The 23,166-nt window shown below is 41.9% G+C and overlaps 1 protein-coding gene across 2 annotated transcripts in view; it reads right to left on the reverse strand.

Moving 5' to 3' along the window:
- Positions 1 to 23,166, reverse strand: part of PJA2 (praja ring finger ubiquitin ligase 2) — a 215,857-nt gene that overhangs the window by 11,921 nt on the left and 180,770 nt on the right. For both annotated transcript variants that reach the window (XM_069226383.1, XM_069226393.1), the window contains exon 8: positions 7,532 to 7,653. In XM_069226383.1, coding sequence (XP_069082484.1) covers positions 7,532 to 7,653 — 122 coding nt within the window. The remainder of the gene's footprint in view (positions 1 to 7,531; positions 7,654 to 23,166) is intronic.

Genomic DNA, 23,166 nt, shown 5'->3' on the forward strand with positions numbered 1-23,166 from the left:
TGGCCGAAGCCGTCGGCGCGGAACCCGAAGGCCCCTCAGCCGAAACCCTTGGGCCCGAAGGCACCATATTTGGGTCGGCCCGCCCAAAAATGAGGCGCCTGGCCTGGTAAAACTCTAAGTTGGGCGGGGGTCGCTCCGGCTCCGGGAAACTCAGGGAAGCACGGAGTCGACCCAGACGCAGGTTCTGAGGACAGAGGCCTAGTTTGTGGCCGCTTGTCCCGCGTCGCGTTGGCCGAGCGATGGGGTGAAGTCGGAGAGCGATGGGACTTCTTTGACTTCTTCTTCTTACCTTGACCCGAGGACTTCGAAGAAGCGTGGTAAAGACTCTGCAACCAATCTCGAGACCTTCCTCTCGAGCGAGACCGGGACCTACGTGGAGTCGAGTGCCGGGACGCCATTAGCTTTAGGGACCGCTCCCTCAAAGCTCTTCGGTGCATGGCCCGACACTCGGAGCACGACTTTGGGTTGTGGTCGCACTTGAGGCACCACAGACAAACGCGATAAGGATCCGTCACCGACATCGTCCGATGGCAGTCCTCACAAGGCTTGAACCCAGTCTTCAGGGACATCTCGACGCACCAAAGTCGTCCCAAATCCTTGACAGAACGGTCGAATTTGGCCAAAAAAATAGCCTAGGGTAGCTCTCTACGGATCAGCACGTGGCGCGGAAAGAAAAGAACTGATATCGAGGCGCGAGGGCGGCATCTATGTACTACTCCCGACGTCATCATGGCGACCACAACGCCTGCGGAGTCGACCGACGCATCTACCGACACGCAAGGGTATTGCTCGAAGAAAAATCTCTGGATCCAGTCTGACGCCTGAGGGTAAATTCTAATGTAAGGAATCTGTAACTAGAAGTCTCTATCAGATAAACTTGATAGTACATCTTCCAAGAAATCCTGCTTGAGTTCTTTTGGGAGGTCAGGTGCAAAACTCAGCAGTGATTTCCACAATGTCTTATAGCTCCCTAAAAAGGTTGTTGACCTAGCCATCTGAAAATGTGCACCTACAGAAGCAAACACATAATTTTTTGTAACAGCAGAGGCAATCAAACATTCTGGCTTTGGATCCTACCGTAAGTACGCCTGATCTTGCTATGGTGGTCACAACCTACTTGAAACCGAGCCTCTGAGTTGCAAATTCTTGTAGTAGCAGGAGAGCACAATTTGCCTTCACCAACGCTGCAACGCCTGACACAGAGGCAACAAAGGCCTGGGTGTAGATTGTGGTTGCACTGCCTAAATAATGACTGACAACAAAATCAGCAGGACTTCTATTGGGTTGTTTAATGAGTCTGTATTAGTATCTGTATATACACTGAAAACCTTGTATTCCGGTTCAGGGAGGACCTGGCTTGGCAGTCCAGGGTGGATTGTTCCAACTGGAGTGGGGTCAAGACTGACTTGCACATGGCTGGGTCCAAACTGACAAGTCATGGTGGGCAAACAACGATTGACTGGGATTCTCCTGAGCAATTGCCAGTGGCAAAGAATAATTTAAGCATTCCATCCATCACCTTGATGCTGTTGCAGTTGACGCCCTAAATGCGACCGATATGCCGAGATGTGGGTCCCATGTTCATTGTGCCACTGGAATCAAGCTATAACCGGATGAACAGCCCACAATAAGGGTGAAACTGGTCCAAGGTTGCTTGTATTCCGGTTCAGGGAGGAACTGGCTTGGCAGTTCGGGTGGACTGTTCCCAGTGGAGCGGGGTCAAGTCTGATTTGCATATGGCTGGGTCCAAACTGAGGTGGCATGGTAGATGAAAAACGATAGATTGGGATACGGACCGAGCGACTGCCAGTGGCTGAAATGAATTCAAGCATTCCATCTATCACCTTGTTGTTGTTGCAGTGTATGTAACTAAGTGGCAGTGGAATAGTGTCTGAACCAGGTGCACTCAGCAGAGGCTGTAACCCAATCAAGATCTGGACGTGGCCTCATTGGAAATGACGCCTGCTTGGAGTCAGACACCACAATGGGTTGCAGGTCTTCAGCCAGCACCTCAAGCACCAGTGCTTAAGTTGATGCTCAACAAACCAAAGTCTATTTTTGCAGCGGCCCCCACCTTGGCCAGAACCCAAAGCAGGTTCCAGCGGCCAATCGGTAATCCCACCGGGGGCAACCCAACTGAAAGTCCCTGAAGATCCTTGGTTTCCAAAAGTGTGCCAGAGGTAGCCAAAAGCGTGCCAATCATGAGCAGCGTGGTCTCTTAAAGGGCCACAACCTGTTGAGACGTTAAAAATGCAGCCGGAATCTCATGGCATATAAGGGCCAGAGATGGAATCGGTCCGTCAGTCAAATAGGAGCAAGACCTGGATACGCACTGATGTCCCTGTACCTTCTCTGGAAAAAGAGTATGGTATGGAAACTCGCTTGGACTTATGATTCATTTTTTACTTCCCCCAAGACTTTAACCACAAGGAAGATCTGTCTGAGGAATGGCTCCTTGCCTTTGTCCTGTAGGGGGACCGGTGCAGAGCCTTCTGGTGTTTAACCTTAGAGTTCATCTGGGTGCAGTTATTTTAACCTTGGAATTGTGTGAAGAACCTAAGCACCAGAGGTACACACCTCATGGGTATTTGTCACAGACATCTGTTTTCAACAGTACCTAAAAGGTTTGAATCCTGTTTTGTTTTTGAGGGGAGGTCATCCCTTGCACAATTAAGAGATAAAACCTTTCACAGAGTGAGGAGGGAGTGGCGCTCAGTATCCAAGACTGTAGGCACAGAAAGAAAACTAAAGTAAGCATGCATCAAGGTGTTTCACAACGACTGTCTCCATCTGACATCTGACATTTGATTCACCCGTGCAGATCACACAGTAGATTATTCAGAAACAAGCACCCCCCATCCCTCAACTGTCGTCCTGGTGTTCAGAAAGCTATGGGCACACATTTCATATAATAACACTCATCCTACACAATACGCAGCACACAAGCAGCCTGCACATACCTTCAACAACTGTCCTCAGCAAGCATCCCAGGCCCTCTAGACTCCTCCTCTGCCCCTTTACCATTTTGCTCTTCCGATATCACCCAAAACGTTTCACCCACCTTCTGACCTGCTCATGCAAGCGCAGGACAGCACTGCAACCTGAACAAGCCATTAGCAAACTAGTAGTTTCTAAGGGTGTTTGAACAAAATATTGAGTTGTAAATATCAGGAGAAAAAAAAAGTCAGAAAAAATATTGTGACAAAAATAGTGATGCAAAAGTATTATTGCCAAGAAAATCTTTTTAGTTAATAGCATTTTTAATACTTCAATAAGAGGTAGAAAATGTTTATTTTAATGGGTTTTGGTTCATAAATTAATTTTATGATTTCCTATAACTTGTGCAATTGCAATTTTTTTTTTAATACTATAGTTTATCATTTTAAGTGATTTACAATTTTTGATGTTATTGTTAATAGTAATTTACAGTGTTGTCGCGAGTTGTGGGGTTTTAGGTGGATAGGGTGGACATGAATTAAGCAAACAATTTTTTATTAATTATGTGATTGGTATTATTTATGTAAATAATGTAACACAGATTTATTTTGTTATATTTTAGGTGTGGGTTGCTCGGTTTGGAGGGGATATGGTGGAAACGTTAAGTAATTAATTTTATTAACCTTATCAGTTAAGCACATTGTGCTATAGTTTATTTGAGTTACATTTTAGTTGTGGGAAGCTGGCTTTGCAGGGGTCTATGGTGGGAAGTTAATGAAGTAATTAACAGTTATTAAATGTTTATTTAATAAATTTTAAAATGTAATTTATCGATTAATAATGTTTTTGTTACATTTTGGGTGTGGACTGCTAAGTTTGGAGGAGTTCAGGGTTGTAAGTTAATTAATAACTGGATGACAATTATTAATTGATAATTTTTGTATAGTAATTATGTAAATTGTTTTTTTAAATAAATATATTGATTTTTTTATTAGAAGAATATTATTTTTTTGCTCATATACGTGGTGTGTTTGAAGTGAAGTGTTTTTCGTACTCTTACTCAGACTGCAAATGAATGTCTTTGCAGATCAACACTTTCCCTACTGTTGGCTGTTTGGAATGGGAATAGTAAATGCCATCTCTCCGAAATCCAACGTGTTCCCTACTGTTGCACAGACTGGAGTCAGAATACTAAATGTTACCCCTCCAAACTCAAACTCTTTTCCTACTATTGGGCTGTTTGGAGTGGGAATAGCAAATTTAACCCCTCGAAAGTCAAACTATTACTCTACTGTTGTGTAGACTGGAGTGAGAATAGTAAATTTCACCTTTCTAAAATCCAACGCTTTTCCTACTGTTGTTGAGACTGGATTGGGAGTAGTATATTTCACCCCTCCAAAGTCCAATGCTTTTCCTACAGTTGCACTGACTGGAGTAAGAATAGAAAAAGGAACTCCCCTGAAGTCAAACTTGTTCCCTATTATGGTGGTGGGTGGAGCAGAAATAGTATGTGTAACCCCTATGTAGTCAAACACGTTCCCTACTGCTCATAAATTAGTGAGATTAGTATGTTTAACATAGACTCCAATACTTTTCATAATATTGGTTGAATAGATTTTATAGCATTATTTATTTTTTAGATTTTATATTTGTTTTAATGTGTAAATTTATCTAAATGTTTCGTTTTTTGTAAATGTGCTTTTTGGATTTTTTAACTTTAAATATTTGATTTATTGTTTACATTAATTGTTATATTCTTATTCAATTGTTTTTATTTTGCAGGGTTTTGTTGTGTATGTATGATAACTGTATATATATTATAGTAATAAAAATCTATTTTACATTACATATTTTAATTAATATTTTAAATGTACAACTACGAATATATAAGCACGTTTTCATATGAATACATCTAAATTACTAAACAATAATATAATGTAAAAGTCTGTTTTATTATTTATATTTGATACATTCATATTAATAGAATATAAATATAATATAAAATAAATGGTTTAAGTTACATTATATATACACAAACATATATACGTGTGTTTATATGAAATTGTCCATTTATAACGGTATTCAATGTTAGTGGAATAGATCTAATTTGCATTATATTACATTTATATATTAAAATATTCACAATTTACTACTTCCAACTATTACATCGATATTTGTGTATTTTTGTCAGTATAAGTGTCAATGATATTTTTTCTAATATATTTGTACTTACTATTATAATTATAGGAGCCCGATCCTATGGCAAACTATATTTTTGACAATATTTTTCAATATAGTTTACCTCAATATTGTGTTAGTGATCAGTTCTAGGCCATACAATAAAAAGGTTGTCAATCACCTTCACCTTCTGCACTCAGGGTTGAAATTTCTGAATTGAGTATCGAAGAAATACCAACAAAGGGTTAGATAGGCTGGGAGGAATCTGAATACTATTTTCATAGATACAGGCATTGTGGAAGTTTTTTTTTTAATATAATTACGGACAGCCTAGGAGTGTTTTGTAGCATTAAAGATTCTCAACTGCACCATATAATTCTACGGTATAATTACATTAGTTTATGAAAAGAACTAAGATCATGGAAGTAATACTCTAAATAACTTTGCTCTTGTCTCAGATAAAAATTATCGATCGGAGCCACAGTTTACTGTGCAACAGGACTCCAGCTCCATAGCACTGATTAAGTCCAACAAGACCAAGAGCAGGTCAGGTCTGTGTGGTCACAGGCAGAGAGAACATAGCCTGGCAGTTTGGGGTGAACTCTTCTTTACTTTCAGGTCAGAGCAAATCGTGATTTCCATATTGTTGGTCTTTCTTAGAAGAGGCACAACAAACCAAGCAACACTCCCCTTTCCTGCTTATGATAGTAAGATTCTGCACCAGTTATTAACAGTGGCTGTTGCTAATTTGGGCACGACATCTGCATCTTACTTTATTTTTCTACTATGGTAGGTTATTGATCTTTTCCATCTTGGGTATTTGAACCTCAGGGAAAAACACTTGCAAAACCACAGATAAGTTGAGATGAAAACAAGAACTATTTAACTGAGGCAGAAAGCAGCACATCGAGATGAAAGAACGGCCCAAAACTTGTAATTTTTAACACCTTCCAGACAGAAAACATGGGTAGCAGTAAACACGTGTCAGCAACTTTAATGGGCTCTCGTCAATGCTATTAATGTTTAAACTAAGTTCCAACATTATGTAAGGACAAGACGTGTGTCCCATAGTCACAGAAACCTGACTTCTGTTCTTGCATGTAATCATTATTATGTACACAGAAACAGTCTAGGAGATAAGTGTTGGGGAAACCGAAATTAGGCACAATTTAATTTGATGCTACGTTTCACTTTCCACTCTTTCATAAAAGGTTAATTACCAAGTTAATTTAAGAACATGCGTCATTCACTTGTTGCTTCTCACTCAGAAGTATCACTGTAGATGCTGCCAGTTTGACTTAAGCTTTGCTGATCTTAAGTTGAAAATCTGAACTTTTCATAGACGTGCAATGAACCAAGTGAAACCCTCATGTTTCTTTGCTAATTCTACTCCAATTATACATTGCATACCTTTAACGTTTATACCATAACTTAGAAACGGAGGAGCTTCTAAGTTTTATAATGTGTTTTAAATACAACGTACAGATTCTATGCAAACATTAAAAGGCAGGTGACCTGAGCAAATTTATGAACAAACATCTAATGACGTTCGGGACAATCTTTGACTAATGCGTACCAATGATTTACAGTTCACTTGTATACAGCAAAAGCATATTAGCATATACTACTAGTACTCTGTGAAACCTCTTAAAGTAGAATTGAACCATTCTAATATTTCTTGGACAAATGGCACACCCAGAGGTGCCTATGAATAAACTGTCACCGATTGTTGTAAGGTAGTAGATCTTTAGGAAGATGTTACAGTAAAGATATACTTGGTGGCTAGCTACTCTGTCAGTATGGACATATAAAGTATCATCTCTAATTCTTTCCAAGTATGACTTGACAGGAAGTTATTAGCTTGGGTTTGTTAACCCTTGTTGATTGGAAGCAGATCGTTTAGGAAGAATTGAAAAGACAAGACGTTCCAAGTAGTGCGCCTGTTTTGAGAGCATACCTTTTCAAAAACAAAACAATTTTTGTTTTTCCCCGTTGGAAGGAATACTCAGACCTATAAGATGACTGACAGATTTCCTGCAGCACTGATGAAATTTGCGGAATTTCAAATCTAGGATTTTACTTGATCAATATTAATCTTTTCACGTGATCAACTATTACTATTAAGCTATAGTGGTATCACTGGTTTATATATTTTTTTTTTTTTTACTTCAGTACAGCAACAGATTATGATTTTCATGTTTGCAATTTCTTCCGTTTACTGATGTTTGTGCACTTTTAATGTCCTTTTTCTGTTTACCTTTTAAATAGTGTTATGACGTTTGCTAAATAAAGTATTTAACTAGAAATGGGGCAGCTGAAAATACACTTGCACGAAAGCTTGAAACTTTCAGAATTAGCTCTTATTTCCGATGCCAAGATCCCCCCAAGCCCATAGGGAAACTGAACCAAAACGCACCTTCTGCAACCAAACTGTGACACAGGGCTTATGAAAGAAATGCCGACAGGGAAGCTCCGTTAGTACTTCTTCCTTAATATATTCACTGCAACAGATGGCACAGCACTGCTCTTGACCTACAGCTAACAAAAGAATAAGACAATATAAATCTTTGCAGTATTTCAGGAACAACTTGGGTTATGGTTTATAGTACACAATACAGAGTGCTTATCAAGACTGCGCGAATTCTAACATGAAATGAATATTTCTCATAATGTAGTACAGTTAATAAGGTATTAATGTCTGAGGTACGATGCAATAAAAAAGAACCGAAATTAACAACGTAAGAGTTGACGTTTCATGGAAAAAGTATTTTCTTAAAAAATGTTTTCACTGATTTTGAAAATAGTTTTGGCAGCATCAAATATGCATAGGACTATAAAAGCCAGCCTGCATACCTCATAGGAGAAAAACACTAAGTGCTAAAGCTTGACGGCCTCTCCTCTATCCAAAAAACAAAAGCACCTCTGACAATGCTCCCTCATTCCCCCACGGAATTTGTTATTCCTCTGTGCGACATTAATAATTCTTTAGATCGAAATGCTACTTATCTGTAATCCTTGTTCCACTATGTCACTGATTTTCTCTTGGGATTCATAAACAGTAGAATATCACCATGTACCATCCAAGATCCCCCGAATAGCGCTTTCTATATTTTCCTTGGTTTTAAGATTTTAGAAAAGCAAATCCAGTTACCCAAATTAACATCACAATACATTTCACTAAAAACACCGGGGTATAAAACTCTTTTTAACCTCCACCCCTCGCTAAATTAAAGGTAAAGTCTACCCTCTAGCAGGTTGAAGACAGAAGTTGCACCTTCAAGAAAAAACAGAACCGGACAGAATTTCCTGCTTTTCCCTCACGCAGAGACAGTTTGTTTTGAAGGAAATACAGTAGAAGGAACACAGCAGTTATCGCTTGTTCATCAAATCGCTTGGAAAATGGGGAGGCAGGAGGGTTGTTTATGGATTATAAGAGAATAGTCACGTCACAGAGCTAGAATTGAAGGTAAATAAATTTTCATTTTGCAATGTGATTATCTCCTATATCCATAAAGAGTAGAACAGAGTAGCAAGGACAATGAAATGCGTTTGGCGCTTTGCAAATATCTGGAATTGTAACATCCTGAATCAGGACAGCTCTAGATGCTTTGTCAAGTGTAGAATGAGTCTTACGCTTAACGAGCATCTTGTGAGCCAGCAATAAAACAGGAAATTATCCATCTAGCTCTGTTTTGTTCAGAAGAAGCCAGTCCCATGTGGACTGCTCTATATTTTACAAATAGCTATTAAGCATGTTTAATGGCCTTGATCTTATCCAGATAGTCATTTACAGCTCTCTTTAAGATATCAACGATCTAGAAGGGAAGTTGGAAGCAGGACTGTTTGATTAGAAATTTCAAAATTCTATTGGCAGAAAGTAAAGATTATAGCCTTATAGCCCCCCGCAGCAGGCTATACTATAGCCTTAGAACCCGCCGTAGTGGGCTCTACCGGCAATTAAAGGCCCGCTCCCGAGTTAAATGCCCGAGCCGAAGGCGAGGGCATTTAACAAGGGAAAGGGCCTTTAATAGCTGGTAGAGCCCGCTACGGCGGGTTCTAAGGCTATTAGAACATTCTGCCACTCAGGGCAGAATGTTCTCTTAAAAAAAACAAATTGCTCACGGAGCCCGAGGGGATTAGAATCCCCTCGGGGCTCCGTGAGGCTTTGTTCACAGCTGTTGCTGTGAACAAAGCCCATTGGAATGTTGGCGCTGCGGGCTTTTACCGGCCAGTAAAAGCCCGCAGCACTCCATTGTTTTCAATGGAGCCCCCAGCATTCCAATGTTCTAATAGCCATTAGAAGGCCGCTCCAGTGTTACTGAGCTGAAGGCATTGGACAAGGGAGTGGGACATTAACCCCTTAGCTGCTGGGCCTTCCCTCCACCCCTCAGTGCTGAGCACTTTTTGGGCTATTTGGGGTAGTTTGTGCTTAGGCTTTCATAACTTTTTGTCCTCGTAAGTTATCCACACCAAATTTGCATTCTTTTTTCCAACATCCTAGGGATTCCAAAGGTACCCAGAGTTTGTGTGTTTCCCCTGGAGGAGACAAGAAATTAGCCAAAATACAGCTAATATTTTGTTTTTTTTCAAAAAAATTGGAAAAAAGGGCTGCAGAAGAAAGCATTTGTTTTCCCCCCTGAAAATAGCATCAACAAAGGGTTTGCTGTGCTAAAATCACAATCTTCTCAGCTTTCAGGAGCAGGAGGACTTGAATCAAAAATCACATTTTTCAACACAATTTTGGCATTTTACCTGGACATACCCCACTTTTACTATTTTTTGTGCTTTTAGCCTCCTTCTAGTTAGTGACAGAAATGGGTGTGAAACTAATGCTGGATCCCGGACAGCTAAACATTCTGAAAAGTAGACAAAAAACTCTGAATTCAGCAAGGGGTCATTTGTGTGGATCCTACAAGGTTTTCCTACAGAAAAGAACAGCTGAAATAAAAAAATATTGAAAGTGAGGTGAAAAAAACAGCAATTTTTCTCCACGTTTTACTCTAACGTTTTCCTGCGATGTCATATTTTCAAAAGTAACATATTGTTACGTCTGCTCGACTCTTCGGGTTGCAGGGATATATAGGGCTTGTAGGTTCATCTAGAACCCTAGATACCCAGAGCCAGTAAAGGAGCTGCACCTTGCAATGGGTTTTCATTGTATACCGGGTGTATAGCAATTAATTTGGTGAAATATAAAGAGTGAAAAATAGGTATGAAGGAAACCTTTGTATTTTCAATATGGGCACAAGATAAGGTGTTGAGAAGCAGTGGTTATTTGCACATCTCTGAATTCCGGAGTGCCCATGCTAGCATGTGAATTACAGGCCATTTCTCAAATAGACATCTTTTTTTTACAAACCATCTTACATTTGGAATGAGAAAATGAAGAGAAAGGCCAGGGGCAATAATACTTAGGGGGTCATTCCGACTCCCGCCGGCGGCGGTAACTGCACGCCCGGCGGGAGCCGCCGAATGACCGCACCGCGGTTAAATGACCGCGGCGGCCATTCTGGCTTTCCCGCTGGGCTGGCGGGCGACCGCCAGAAGGCCGCCCGCCGGCCCAGCAGGAAAGCGCCTTCAACGAGGAAGCCGGCTCCGAATGGAGTCGGCGGAGTTGAAGGCGTGCGACGGGTGCAGTGGCACCCGTCTTGATTTTCAGTGTCTGCTTGGCAGACACTGACAATCAATGTGGGGCCCTGTTAGGGGGCCCCTGCAGTGCCCATGCCAATGGCATGGGCACTGCAGGGGCCCCCAGGGGCCCCATGACACCCGTTACCGCCATCCTGTTCCCGGCGGTGAAAACCGCCAGGAACAGGATGGCGGTAAGGGGGTCGGAATCCCCATGGCGGCGCTGCAAGCAGCGCCGCCGTGGAGGATTCCCTGGGGCAGCGGGAAACCGGCGGGACACCGCCGGTTTCCCGTTTCTGACCGCGGCTGTACCGCTGCGGTCAGAATGCCCATGGAAGCACCGCCAGCCTGTTGGCAGTGCTTCCGCGGTCGTTGGCCCTGGCGGTCGGTGACCGCCAGGGTCAGAATAACCCCCTTATTCTGCTATTCTGTGTTCTCCTAGGTCTCCGGTTAAAAATGGTACCTCACTTGCGTTGGTAGGCCTAATGCCCGCGACAGGAAACGCAACATGGACACATCACATTTTTACACTGAAATTTAACGTGTTTTTTGGAAAGTGCCTAGCTATGGATGTTGGTCTCTAGCTCAGGGAAACCTACCAAACTTGTGCCTTTTTGAAAACTAGACATCTAGGGGAATCCAGGATGGGGGTGAGGGGGAACTTGTGGGGCTCTCACCAGGTTCTGTTACCCAGAATCCTTTGCAAACCTCAATTTGGCACAAAAAAAAAAACACTTATCACTCAGATTTCGGTGCTGCAAAGTTCTGGAATCTGAGAGGAGCCACAAACTTCATTCCACCCAGCATTCCCCTCAAGTCTCCAGATTAAAATGGTACCTCACTTGTGTGGGTAGGCCTAGTGCGAGCGACAGGACTAGATCACTCAATGGTTAATGCTGGTCCTTACATGAGGGCAACTGTTGACCCTGGGATGATCCATTCCTGACGCAGGTACTAGGTACATGCACTCAAGTGGGGTAGCGTTTTTATCAGGACAGGTGAGAAACCACTGGGTGGTAGGAATTTTGTGGATCCAAGCATATTCCTGTAGTTTGTGTGACAAATGCAAGAAAAAATTTAGTTTTTATTCAACATTTCACCTTTGCAGGGTATTCTGGGTAAGAAAACTTTGGGGAATCCACACAAGTCACGCCTCTGTGGACTCTACGGATGTCTAGTTTCCAGAAATGTCTGGGTTTGGTAAGTTTCCCTATATGGCCGCCGAGCCCAGGACCAAAAACGCAGGTGCCTGCCATACAAAACCAGGTTGTTTTGTGATAGATAATTTTGATGTCTCCACAATACAATTTGGGCGGTGGAATTTGGGGCTGAACTTAATTGGGGAGCTCCCAAGAGATGTACAAGCTCTCTGGGTTGGGCTAACCCCCTATTGTCCCGCTGCACAGACTGTGCTTGTGAAGGGACAGCAGGACTTTCCTCATCACCTCCCTCATAATCAATGGAAGAGGAGTTATCGAATGGGATTCCAACTGAAAAATCACTCCCAGAGTCTGCGCCATTGTCCTATCCGTCGGATGCTGTCTTAGTATCTGCTGTCTCAGTCTCTGATCCTATGTCAGAGCTGTCTTCTATAACCAGAGTGAGGGGTTGAGCCGCAGTCATCCAACGAGATGCTATTTCTGCTACTGGCTAAACTGTCGCTCTAAAACACTAGCCTACGTAGACAGTCACAAAATTGCTGGTGGGTGTGTGTGTGTGTGATTCGTGCAACAGTAAAGGTCACCTTACCGTTGCTTCTTCCCTCAATCAGTACGTTCTTTCAAGACACACACAAAGACACACTATTAATTCACCTTGTCACATACCAATCGTCACAGTCTTTAGAGCCTCTATTGCCCAGTCCAACAATCATTATTGGTGCTCCCGCTCCTTTGAACACCTCCTCGGATTCTCTCACTACCACCCTGCAAAAGTGACTTTATTCTCTCCATAGCCCCCCCCCCCCGCACATACATTTAATTTTTATTATAGCGCAGGTAATGGCTGACTTTACTAATCTACTGAGCTATTTACATAAAAAACAGATTTGATCTTTGCAGTAGGCATATAAAACTTCTGTGCTACTTTATGGCATCAAAACTGCCACTAGACAAAAGTCAGATCCTTTTGCAGCAGAAACATAGTAACAAGACTTACTTGACTTTTTTATTGCTGCCTAAATGCTACAGTTGAAACGCGTCAGTTGAAGTATGTGAATTGCTCTGAAGACGCAAGCTGCAACTGCAAGAGAACTACAGATCACTTTTATATGTGGGTGTGGTTTTCCTGGGGGCCGATCGCAGCCCCCAGAGAAACCACACATGCGTTGACAAAAGTGATCGATATCTACATAGATATGTATATAATTATTTTAATAGCTGTATGGTTTTCTTGGGTACCATAGTGGCCCACAGGGAAAACATACATCTATTTTTTACAAAATATGGCCCCCCAAAGGTGGTATCCCTGCTTACGACCCCTGTCTATTTAAAAAAAAAAAAAAAAAAAAGCTATATTATATATTTTATTTTTTTATTTTTAAACCCCTGCAGGCGTGATCGGGTGCGATCGCGGCCCCCAGGGGCAAACATACCTTTCATTAAAAAAAAATATCCCCGCGGGGAGGGGAGCCCGTCTGCCGAGGGGGCAGACACCACACACCTGAAATCCCTTGTGTCTAGTGGGGTTTCCTGGCCCTCAATCACAGCTGCGCTGAGATCGAGGGCCAGGAAACCCGTTCAGGCAGGCCTCGTTTGAAAGGAGATAACCTCCCCTTTCAAACGATGCCTTCCTGAACGTCAGGAAGGCCCGTTTTGGCCTGTTTTCCTAACCGGAGCAGGAAGCAGCCTCATGGCCGCTTCCTGCTCTGATCAGGAAACCAGATAGTGACGTCAGCGCGCCTCACTGGCATCACGAAGGGGCGGTAGAGGGGAGGGGGGGAGAGACCGTTTTTTTATTTTTTATTTAAAATGCATCAAAGGATTTTTTATCCTCCTCCCTGGTGTCGACCACTGGGTCGCGACCCGTGCCAGGGAGGTAGTGCGGGCGTCAGCCAGTGGCCGACGCCCGGACTAAATCAGTTAATGATGGTATAGCCCTGCTACGGAGGGCTATAAGGCTATTAGAACAATCTGCCACTAAAGGGCAGAATGTTTTAATAATAAAAAAATAAAAAAATATAAAAAAGGGCCTGACGGAGCTCTAGGGGATTGAAATCTCCTTGGGCTCTGTGAGGCCGTTGTTCACAGCAACAGCCATGAACAAAAACATTGGCATGTTGGAACTCCGGGCTTTTACCTGCCAGAAGCCTAGAGCACTTCATTGTTTTCAATGAAGCTTCCAACATTCCGATTTTCTAACAGTTCTTAAGGACACTTTGGTGCAGTAAAACCCAGATACAGTTTCCCTCAACACAGTGTGAAGCTTGCTCACTCTTATGGTCGATGAAACAGCCAAAATAACTTTACAAGAAATGTGTTCTAGGTGTGCCTGGTGCATACGTTTGAAGTGGGTTCAATTCATCTTTCCTCAGACCCTTAGGAATAATCCTTAATAATGGACATGGTCAAGAAGGATGTCTGAGAAGGACTTTTCATGTAAGCAGTGATTAACCCATGTGAAGGACACATTTTACTAATTAAGGAGGATAAGATAAATACCCCCTCTTCTTGAAAAGTTCTTAAGTCTACCTGCCTCTGAAGGGATCATGCTTGGAACCTCTTCCACTTGAAAGCATATGAGCAGTGAGTGGAGGCTCTTTTTACCAGATGAACTGCCCTTAACTCAAACGTTTTGATATGAATAGTATTTCCATTGGTGACCTGCCCTGACCAGATAGATCTTCCATGTGGGATTACTAGTCTTCCAATGACAAAGCTACAACTGAGACAGGAGTGGGATGCTTCTGGAATGGGATTCTCAACATAATGTTCACTTTCTTGCACCACCACTGAGAGACTGAGGGCCTATGCTTCAGTATTATTGTCTCTTCCCAGTCTCCTGTCTTCTGAATCCGCTGGTCCTCAAAATATTCTTGTAGTGGGCTCTTATGCAGTCTGGCCTTGAAAATTACAAAAATGCATGCAGTTGTGCTGCCATGGAGGGATGCTGCTTATTTGACTGATGGGGCAGTCATTTTCAGGGAAACAAACTTCAGCTAAAAAGAAGACAGGTTTCCTCTCAAGGAGACACTTCATATTGCATTGTGTTCACTGTAGTTCACAATAATTGTATCCTCTCCACTGAGTGTACAATCACTTTTTTTATAATGGCTTATTTGTTTTAACACAAATAAAAACAACACAAACAGTGGTGACAGCGAGTCCAATTGTACCCAGTACATATAATTGAGAGCCCCCAGAAGCCCCCCCTTGTAATCGTCTCACATGGAGTATAGCAGGAGGCAGAGGGTATAGCCAAGCGATGGCAAGGGGAACGGAGTGAGGCCCTTAGTTATGATGTGTGTTGACTAATAGTACAGGAGGACCGGTGATTGGATGTGTGTGTGTAAATGGCTTAGACTCTACGGGAGAATAAGCAGAACTGGGAGAAGTAGGTGACCAAGGGTGGGAGGGCAGGAGGAGCAGGGAGAGGGATTTGGTTCCCTTGTAGCAAGTGGTCCATGGGCTCAACTTGGCCGGTGCTGGTCAGGGCTGCTCGCTGGCTGTGAGGACACAGAAAAGGCAAGGGTAGGGAGGGTGTCAGTCACTTTGGACAACATGTGTTCCCAGGCATGGGAACTCTTTCTGCAACATAGACCTCTTGCCTTCTCTTCTCCTGGCGGACGGCCACAGTCTCTGGCCCCACCCACTGAATAAGGGTGGATTCCAAGGCTGCAACAGTGTGGGATACCAGAAAATTTGACTTCATTGTGATGGATCGTTTCGCCAGGAGAGGGACCATGTCTAAAAAGAATGTTGTCACCTTACAAGTTTTACAGTGGGGGATGATGCCTTCCCAGGCACCGATTCCTCCTATGTCTGTGAATCCCACTCCACATACGGCCACCCCCCTAAAAGAAATGAAGGACCTTAGTGTACAATCTATTTAAGAAAGTTTATTTGTAGTCACATATCACAGAGAGACAGGTCTATCTCCATCTCTTGTTTAAGTTCAAATGCATTATTGGCTATTACAAACCAATTTTCTAGGTACAGTGAGGCAAATGCTTCCTTCTTCCACTGCTGTTTCCACTGCCACGCGTTTTAAAAATGCTCTTGGAGCTGACATTAGACTGAAAGGGAGGAAGTTATATTAATTATCAATATGTAGGTCTCAAAAGTAGAGAAACTTACAAGGAAATAATATTAATTATCAGTATGTATGTCTCAAAAGTAGAGAAACGTACAGTGTGTCCTACAGATGGAAAGATTCAAAACCCACTCATCCCTGATCCTGATCAGGCAAGAATGCCACACACACACACCCAGGAGTGTGGAATTCGGAACTGTACGACCTGTCAAGGGCTTCTCTCCCTAAAGCACCTTAAATGACTGTCTTCTTTCTGCTATGCTTTTTGATTTTGCAGAACAGACTGAGGCAGTATTGGCAGACTAGGATCTACAGGAGGCAATGCTGATGGTCCACACTGACCCCTTCTCTTCAAAGTAACTGTGAGTAATCCTCACCAATGACCCTGGCAGGTGCTCTTGCACAGAGGGTTGTGGTTCCGGGAAAGGAGGAGCACCAAGGATGCACGTCCATCCAGTTTATCACCGGAGACTGGCATTTGACCAAGGAAGGGCCACAAGACATTGAGGGGAAAACTAAAAAAAACCTAGACATTGAGTGCCTCAATGACATAACTCTCTATGACAAGCACCTGACTGACAACTAGAAAAGCATTGATGCAAGGAGTGGCCCTAGGATTCCAAAGTGGAGTAGGACCTAGTCACAAAAGAGGCTAAAGAAGTGGAAATTCTCACCCATCCACAAGGCTGAATATCCAACGTCAACTTGAGCAAACTGCTTCCCAGGCCATTAACTGCCTATGTTGCATCTCCAGATGGATTTTGCAAGTTGTAATGAAGTAGGAATTTAGAAGGCAGGCGACACAAACAATGCATTCGTTCTTAGAGGTGATAAGGGGTGACTGTGAAAAAGAGCTGCATGGTGCTCAATGGAAAAGGTGATAAAAGAAAACATCAAGGAAACAGAAAAGGCTGTCTAATGATGTTAAAAAGCTCTACAGATAATGTTTCAGCCAAAAACAGCCTGAGAAAGGCAATAGTGTTCGGGGGTTCCTATTCTGTCAGCCAGAACACAAAGTGCCTCCCTGACACTAAACTACATGAATGGAAGATTGGCCGCCTCAGGAATTCCTTGAAGGCGCAGTGTTAAATTAGCAGAAGGTTTGTGCAATCTATTAGATGATACATTTTTCCTTTAGTTTGTGGTTTTTCAAAAAGTGTCTAGTACAGTGCCGTTGTCAGTCAAATGTACCTTATGGTAACTTGACTAAATTCATTTGCTTCTTCTTGTAACCACAAGAATGTAGAAAATATTGCTGCCTCTATAAAAGTTTTCTTTGATTTAAAAAGAAAAAAAGTGTTCCAGGTATCAGCATTTGCTTGGAGATGGTATACTAAATCAGAGAAAATCCAACGACAGAGGAAAAAAAGTAATATTTGAAAACAATTTTAAAGCCCTTCCTGTTTCACTAAATTGAATGGCAAGAGAGAATGGCAGATGGAGAGAGAAATGTAATTGGTTAGGCTCTTGCAAAACATTATAGACAAAAAAAACTATGTTTGAAATAGAGGTAAACAGCAAACTCACATGACAACAGTCAAAAGAATCACCAATGTTGGAATGGAGAGAGTTTTTTCACATTCAAAGTGCCTTGTCAAAATACTGTCCATAAAATATAAGTGAACAGTCTGAAGATAGATGGTAGAGCACGGCTTCCAACCTGCATTAGTTTCTTCCAATCATGTAAAACAATGTTTCTGAGAAGTTATCACCTGTCAGCTAGCTTTAACTGTCAGTAGGTGACACAGTTCGGCTAAGCCAGGAGGCTGCGATCACATTTTTAAGTAAGCCCCATCAACAAAGGCTCCGAGTTTCAAATTTGTAGGACTGAGTCGACATAATACCACACAAGATACAGAGATAACTGCATGCCTAACACCAAACACTTTGCATGCCTAATCTTCAGTAGTATACATATTCGATTTTAAAATCGGGTTTGTGGTAGTGTAGTAGTCGGAAGAGTCAGTCCAGGAGACCGGCTAAAGACATATGAATCGGAATATTAATCAAGGCCTTAGCCACTGTGAAAGAGGAAGGCTGTCAGTAGATTCAAATACTGTGCACCTCGAATCCAATAGCCGTAAGGTTGGAGGTAATGAACGGTTCCAGCTGCACAACTGAATTATATGCCACTACTAATTTCTCAACAGAGAAGTAAGATGTCAAGGCTGGTTGCGGCTGAGGATGTGAATTAGTGGGGATGGGAGGGTTATACAGAATGAATGGCATCAATTTCGGATTTGATAAAATAAACATAGAGTGAACAGCCATATAGCTTCTAATGGTTTTGACAGATTTTAATTTTGTTTTGAAAGAAGGACGTGGAAAAAACAAAACACATCAAAGGATCAGCAGTGCATATTAAAGGTGGAGATGATACCATCAAGGGGGTGGTGTAGAAGGAAATAGGGAGAAGTCCCTGAAATTATCCGTAAAGCACACCAACTGCAGGGGATTTGGCGGTGAAAGCAAGCACCCCTAGGAGAAAGAGACGAGCCTTTAGTCGCACAGAAAAAACAAATTTCATACTCTGTACATGCAACATTGTGATGCAAGATTCATAAGCATTACTGGGTGTAACGGTATACTGAATATTGCGAAATGTACAACTCAATCAAAAGCCATTTAGTTCCGTTAAATATAGTTGGCAAGGCCAGACTAAGTATGTTACAGGAGAGTTAAAAGGTGAGCCAAGCACTCCAGAAGTTTGGAAAGGTCTCCACTATTTAGCTAGGAACCTCAATTATTTTGGGCTGCACGTCGAGAAACCTGCATCCAGTTCTTATCACATGTTGTAGAATTCGCATCTGAAGTTAAGCAAATGGAACCACATGGATACAAGAACGCCATTATTCTCTAGAGCCTGTGAAACTATCAGAATGAAGTCACAGGATGACTGAAAAACCGTTCTAACTACTAGACCTATAGAGGAGTCTTTGAAAGCTCTTAGAACGCGAGGCTACTACAATGAGAACAGAATAGACTTTAAAGGTTGATTTAAAAAAAAAACAGATCAAAGAGAATTCCAGATTAGACTACTGTCAAACAGTATCTTCCTTCTACCAAGGATTCATGCTGCATGATAATAAACAACACATCATGCATCTGGCAGGATTATTTGCTTGATTCTTTTGAGCATTCAATGGCTGCTGCAGAAGAGAAAAACACAAGATTTAAAATCAACCTTACGCTTTTTGTTGGACATTTATTTATTAGCAGTTGTTATGGATAGCTAAAAAGACCGTGAATGAAAACACGGTGGTCACCACTGCAGTAACTTCTATCAGTACTTGCTAGTACATAGGGGGTCAGTTAGCCTCAGCATTGGAAGACTGTGGTGGAGAGGTTGTAAACCATCTAAAAGTGGTGACCCAGTCTGCAAGCAAGGATGTCTACTGTGCACATGAAAGATCTAGGTTCCATCATAGGCCAGTATGAAGAAAATAAGATCATGTCTATTTTGCTCTGCCTGAATTGGCACATAAGCGTCGGAAATACAATGGTCAGAGGAAAAAAAAAAGGCTTTATAAGGCTAAAATACTGCTTGGGGATAGAGGCCCTGGGAACGGTGAGGCGTAGTGGAGGCATGCTGATTTTTTTGTTTTTAAGCAGCACACAGGATTGCACGAATATTGTCCACCTTTGTTCATGAAATTCTACAAGATGCTCTGTTATGAATATGTTTTGCCTGCTAGAAGCCAGTGGCAAAGAGAGGTTTCCTGGAGATTAACCTAGATTCTCACCGCCCTGCTTGTTTAGATAATGTATTGTGGGGGCTACTGGGAGGTGAACTGAATAAAGTTCGACTGCCAGAAGCATGGATTTCATGGTGAGGTGGCCCGTCTTCAGCACCAGCATAGTTATATGATAGCATTGATTGTTGGGACACCATTTGTCCTGTGATGTGCGGTCATCAATATGAGAACCCTAACAATACAATGATACATTTATGGTTGTTTATGGTGTGATTATTGGAAGGGAACGCCTTTCGGCAGGTTTCCAATTTGAGATAACCGTGACAGGAATTGCACTGCGGTCGATATTCAAATCTTTTTATTGTAGTCCTCAAACAACCAACGCCGCTAATCCATCCTCTAGATTAAAAAAAAATAATAATAAATAATGTATGCTACTAGGAAAAAATGTCGTCAAGCCTAGCAGAAGAGAGCTCTGTCTGACCCACTGGGTAAAACAATTTAGTAACTAAACACTTGTGCTGTACAGAAAACAGTCTGTGCTGAAAAGGAGGTACTTCTATTCTTTGATTCCAGCACCACTCAAGTTTTTAAACCTACTGTGTGAGAAAGAAAATGATTGGTCTGCAGTAACACGCAAATAAAATTCCGTAGGCTATTAGCAATTCTGTATCCTGAAGAAACCTTTAGGAAGAAAAGGCTTAAGGCGACAATCAGAGAGGTAGTGAAAGACAATATCATGTTGCAACCAAGCAAGCCACAAGTGTCATTCAATTTGAAACTGCTCATGGGTTGGTCCCTAGGGAAGCACTCTATATATTATCATCAATTCTAAATCTTAAACATCATCTGTGTTTTGTAAAGATCAGGCAGTTAAATGTGTTTTTGTGGAACTATTGACACATCCAATATCCTTGTAAATGAGGGATTGTTTGGTGAGGCATCTTCTTTTGGCCAAGTTGTTCGTGGATTTCAGGTCTATGGAGAAATCTTGTTTTGGGTCATTCACCTCAAACACATAATAGAGGGAGTTTTGGCAATTGACCCTTTGGTATTTCTAAACAGAAAACCATGTTTTCAATAGAATTTTCACCTCCTTAACCACCTAATGTAGACAAGCGAGGATCAACCACAGTGGCATTATCTTAGGGGGCGATCCCAAAAGTATGATGTACCCATTCTGTATAATTATCTAGCATCAATCTTTCACTTGTTAACTGATGCCATACTAGAGAGAAAGTTGGGTACACTCTCTCACACTAGCATAATTTAAGGTTAGATAAGAATGCCAGTTATTTAAAAGGGGCTAGTTTATGGTTTCCTCCATCGCTGCCTGGTGTCTGCTTTGGTAGGGCTGCTGTTAGTACTATTGCCGCTCTTGTAGCTGCATCTTGCTGCAAGGGATAAGAAGGTGCAGTTTTGACTGGTTGCTGGTTGACTTAATAGCAAGGAGACTCAACTAATGGTCACAAGTTTCCTGTGACAAACATCAACAGTGCCTCTGCCTGCGACGTGTGATGTTACACCCTCCTTCATAATTTCTTGAAAACTAGCTTCTCCCTTTGGCAAGAGGCCCTTGAATTAATCCATGCAGTCCAACAATACCCAATAGATCACTGAATATAGAAGGTCCCAAAAGGGTAGTTGATATTATGATTGGTTTCCTTCATAAAGTGTTCATCCTTATACTTTTTTTCTGGAAGAATGAAGGCGTTGGATGCCAGCGCAAAGTACCTTTTCTTGGCTTGTGAATCTATCACAAATTAATGAGATAAAATTTCCTTCAAAAATTTACAAACCAATTCAGCAGCTCTGCATTTGCTTTCAAGTGTCTTTTCACAGGGTCAAGATGAAAAAGTGTGAAAAGTATCCAAGACAGTGAGACATAGGATTGGTTGAAGTTGTGTGGCTTAATGTTGGTCACTATCTGGAACAGCAATGACGAGGAGTTTTTAAAGTTGTAGATTCATGCGGTGGATCCAATTTGTTCTTTCTGCACTGGAATCTGAAGGAATCACTCCGCAGCTTGTAGATTTCACCTATTTGGGCTATGATGCAAACTTCCTTCCACAAGTCCTTTAAAATGTGTGTTTCCTTCCTTCCTATCAAGATTAATTGCTTACTTCATGCATTTCATGCTCTGAGCACTTTCTCATGAGTGTTCTGTGTGATTTGTACAAGAGAAATACATCTTAAAACAGTTCAACATATAAACAATCAATTAGTTTACCTCCTGTCAAAGAAAGTAACTGGACTTAATGGTAAAACAAAATTAGTAATGATTGTTAGTCCTCTATTAACATGACCGATTGCAATCTATAGTTTTGTGTTGTGGTGTGAATAATGGGGAAGTTTTATTATACCTGATGCATGTTCTGTATCAGTCTATTACTATTCACTGTGGTTCTTGCAGGGCCTATAGGAAAGCCATACATATGTGTCTCTCATTTAGTCCTCTACGTGCCTATGTATAGGAGCTGAAGAGGACGCTTTTGTACAAACATTACCAGCTTTTGCACATTATCTACCCTCTTAGTTTAGTTGCTTGTCCAGTATGTGGATACATTAGCACCTCCGATTGCATCATACTGTCACACTGATTGCATTTCCTTTACATGAGCGTCTATTTATGTTTTACCCACAAATTACTGTCGCGAATCCTTCTTATCCAGGTTTGATAATGCCAATTTCTTTTAGGTTATTGTCTCTTTTTTGACAGAATTTGTCATGAAAGAATTTTTCTTTTGTAAGCAAACATTGGATAATTCATAAACAACTGTTGTATATCCCAGTCCATTCGTATTACCCTAAGCCCAATTAGCCCTGCAGTTCTCCCAGCCCTTGATTTACCTGTGCACGTGGAGTACGTGACCTTATGCTAAGACCGAAGAGTGTTGTCAGCTTGGTCCTTAAACGAATTTGAGAGTGGTGCATGCAGTTTGAAGTGAGGCCCTACAGAGTCAGGGAATGGTCTGAGGAAGAAAAGCATGACACTCAACAACATGAGAGATAAAGATGCAAACCTAGTGGTATATGTAATTTATATGTCTACTTAGGTATCAGATTCCAGGTCTCTGATGTGACTAGCGACCGCAATGAGTGAGTACTAGGTTTTATGGTCTTCACTGTATGCAGTAACTTGAAATTGCCACTTAAAAATGCAACTATTCTGAGGAATCTGAGGTTTCAGAAACAAGACTACTACACTTAGCTGTGGTCTCCAATCAATGTTTCTTACAACTTCTCTTCCACTTTACTAATCACAAGGTGCTTTAAACTTTGCTGCTGTATTCTGCACTGCAGGGCCTGCTGCAAACAGGAGGCGCGCTCTTCTACTCACCTGGGTTACATAAGCACTATAAAGTGCACTGGACCTAGACCAGCGGCAGAAACGTCGGGGATGTGCCAGGTCAAGATCGGACCCGGCCGTCAGCAAATAGAAGATGTTGGGCTTGGATGCTCCCTTCGGCCTAAGTTA

This window comes from Pleurodeles waltl, chromosome 1_1 (assembly GCF_031143425.1).
Source record: "Pleurodeles waltl isolate 20211129_DDA chromosome 1_1, aPleWal1.hap1.20221129, whole genome shotgun sequence".
Lineage (NCBI taxonomy): Eukaryota > Metazoa > Chordata > Amphibia > Caudata > Salamandridae > Pleurodeles > Pleurodeles waltl.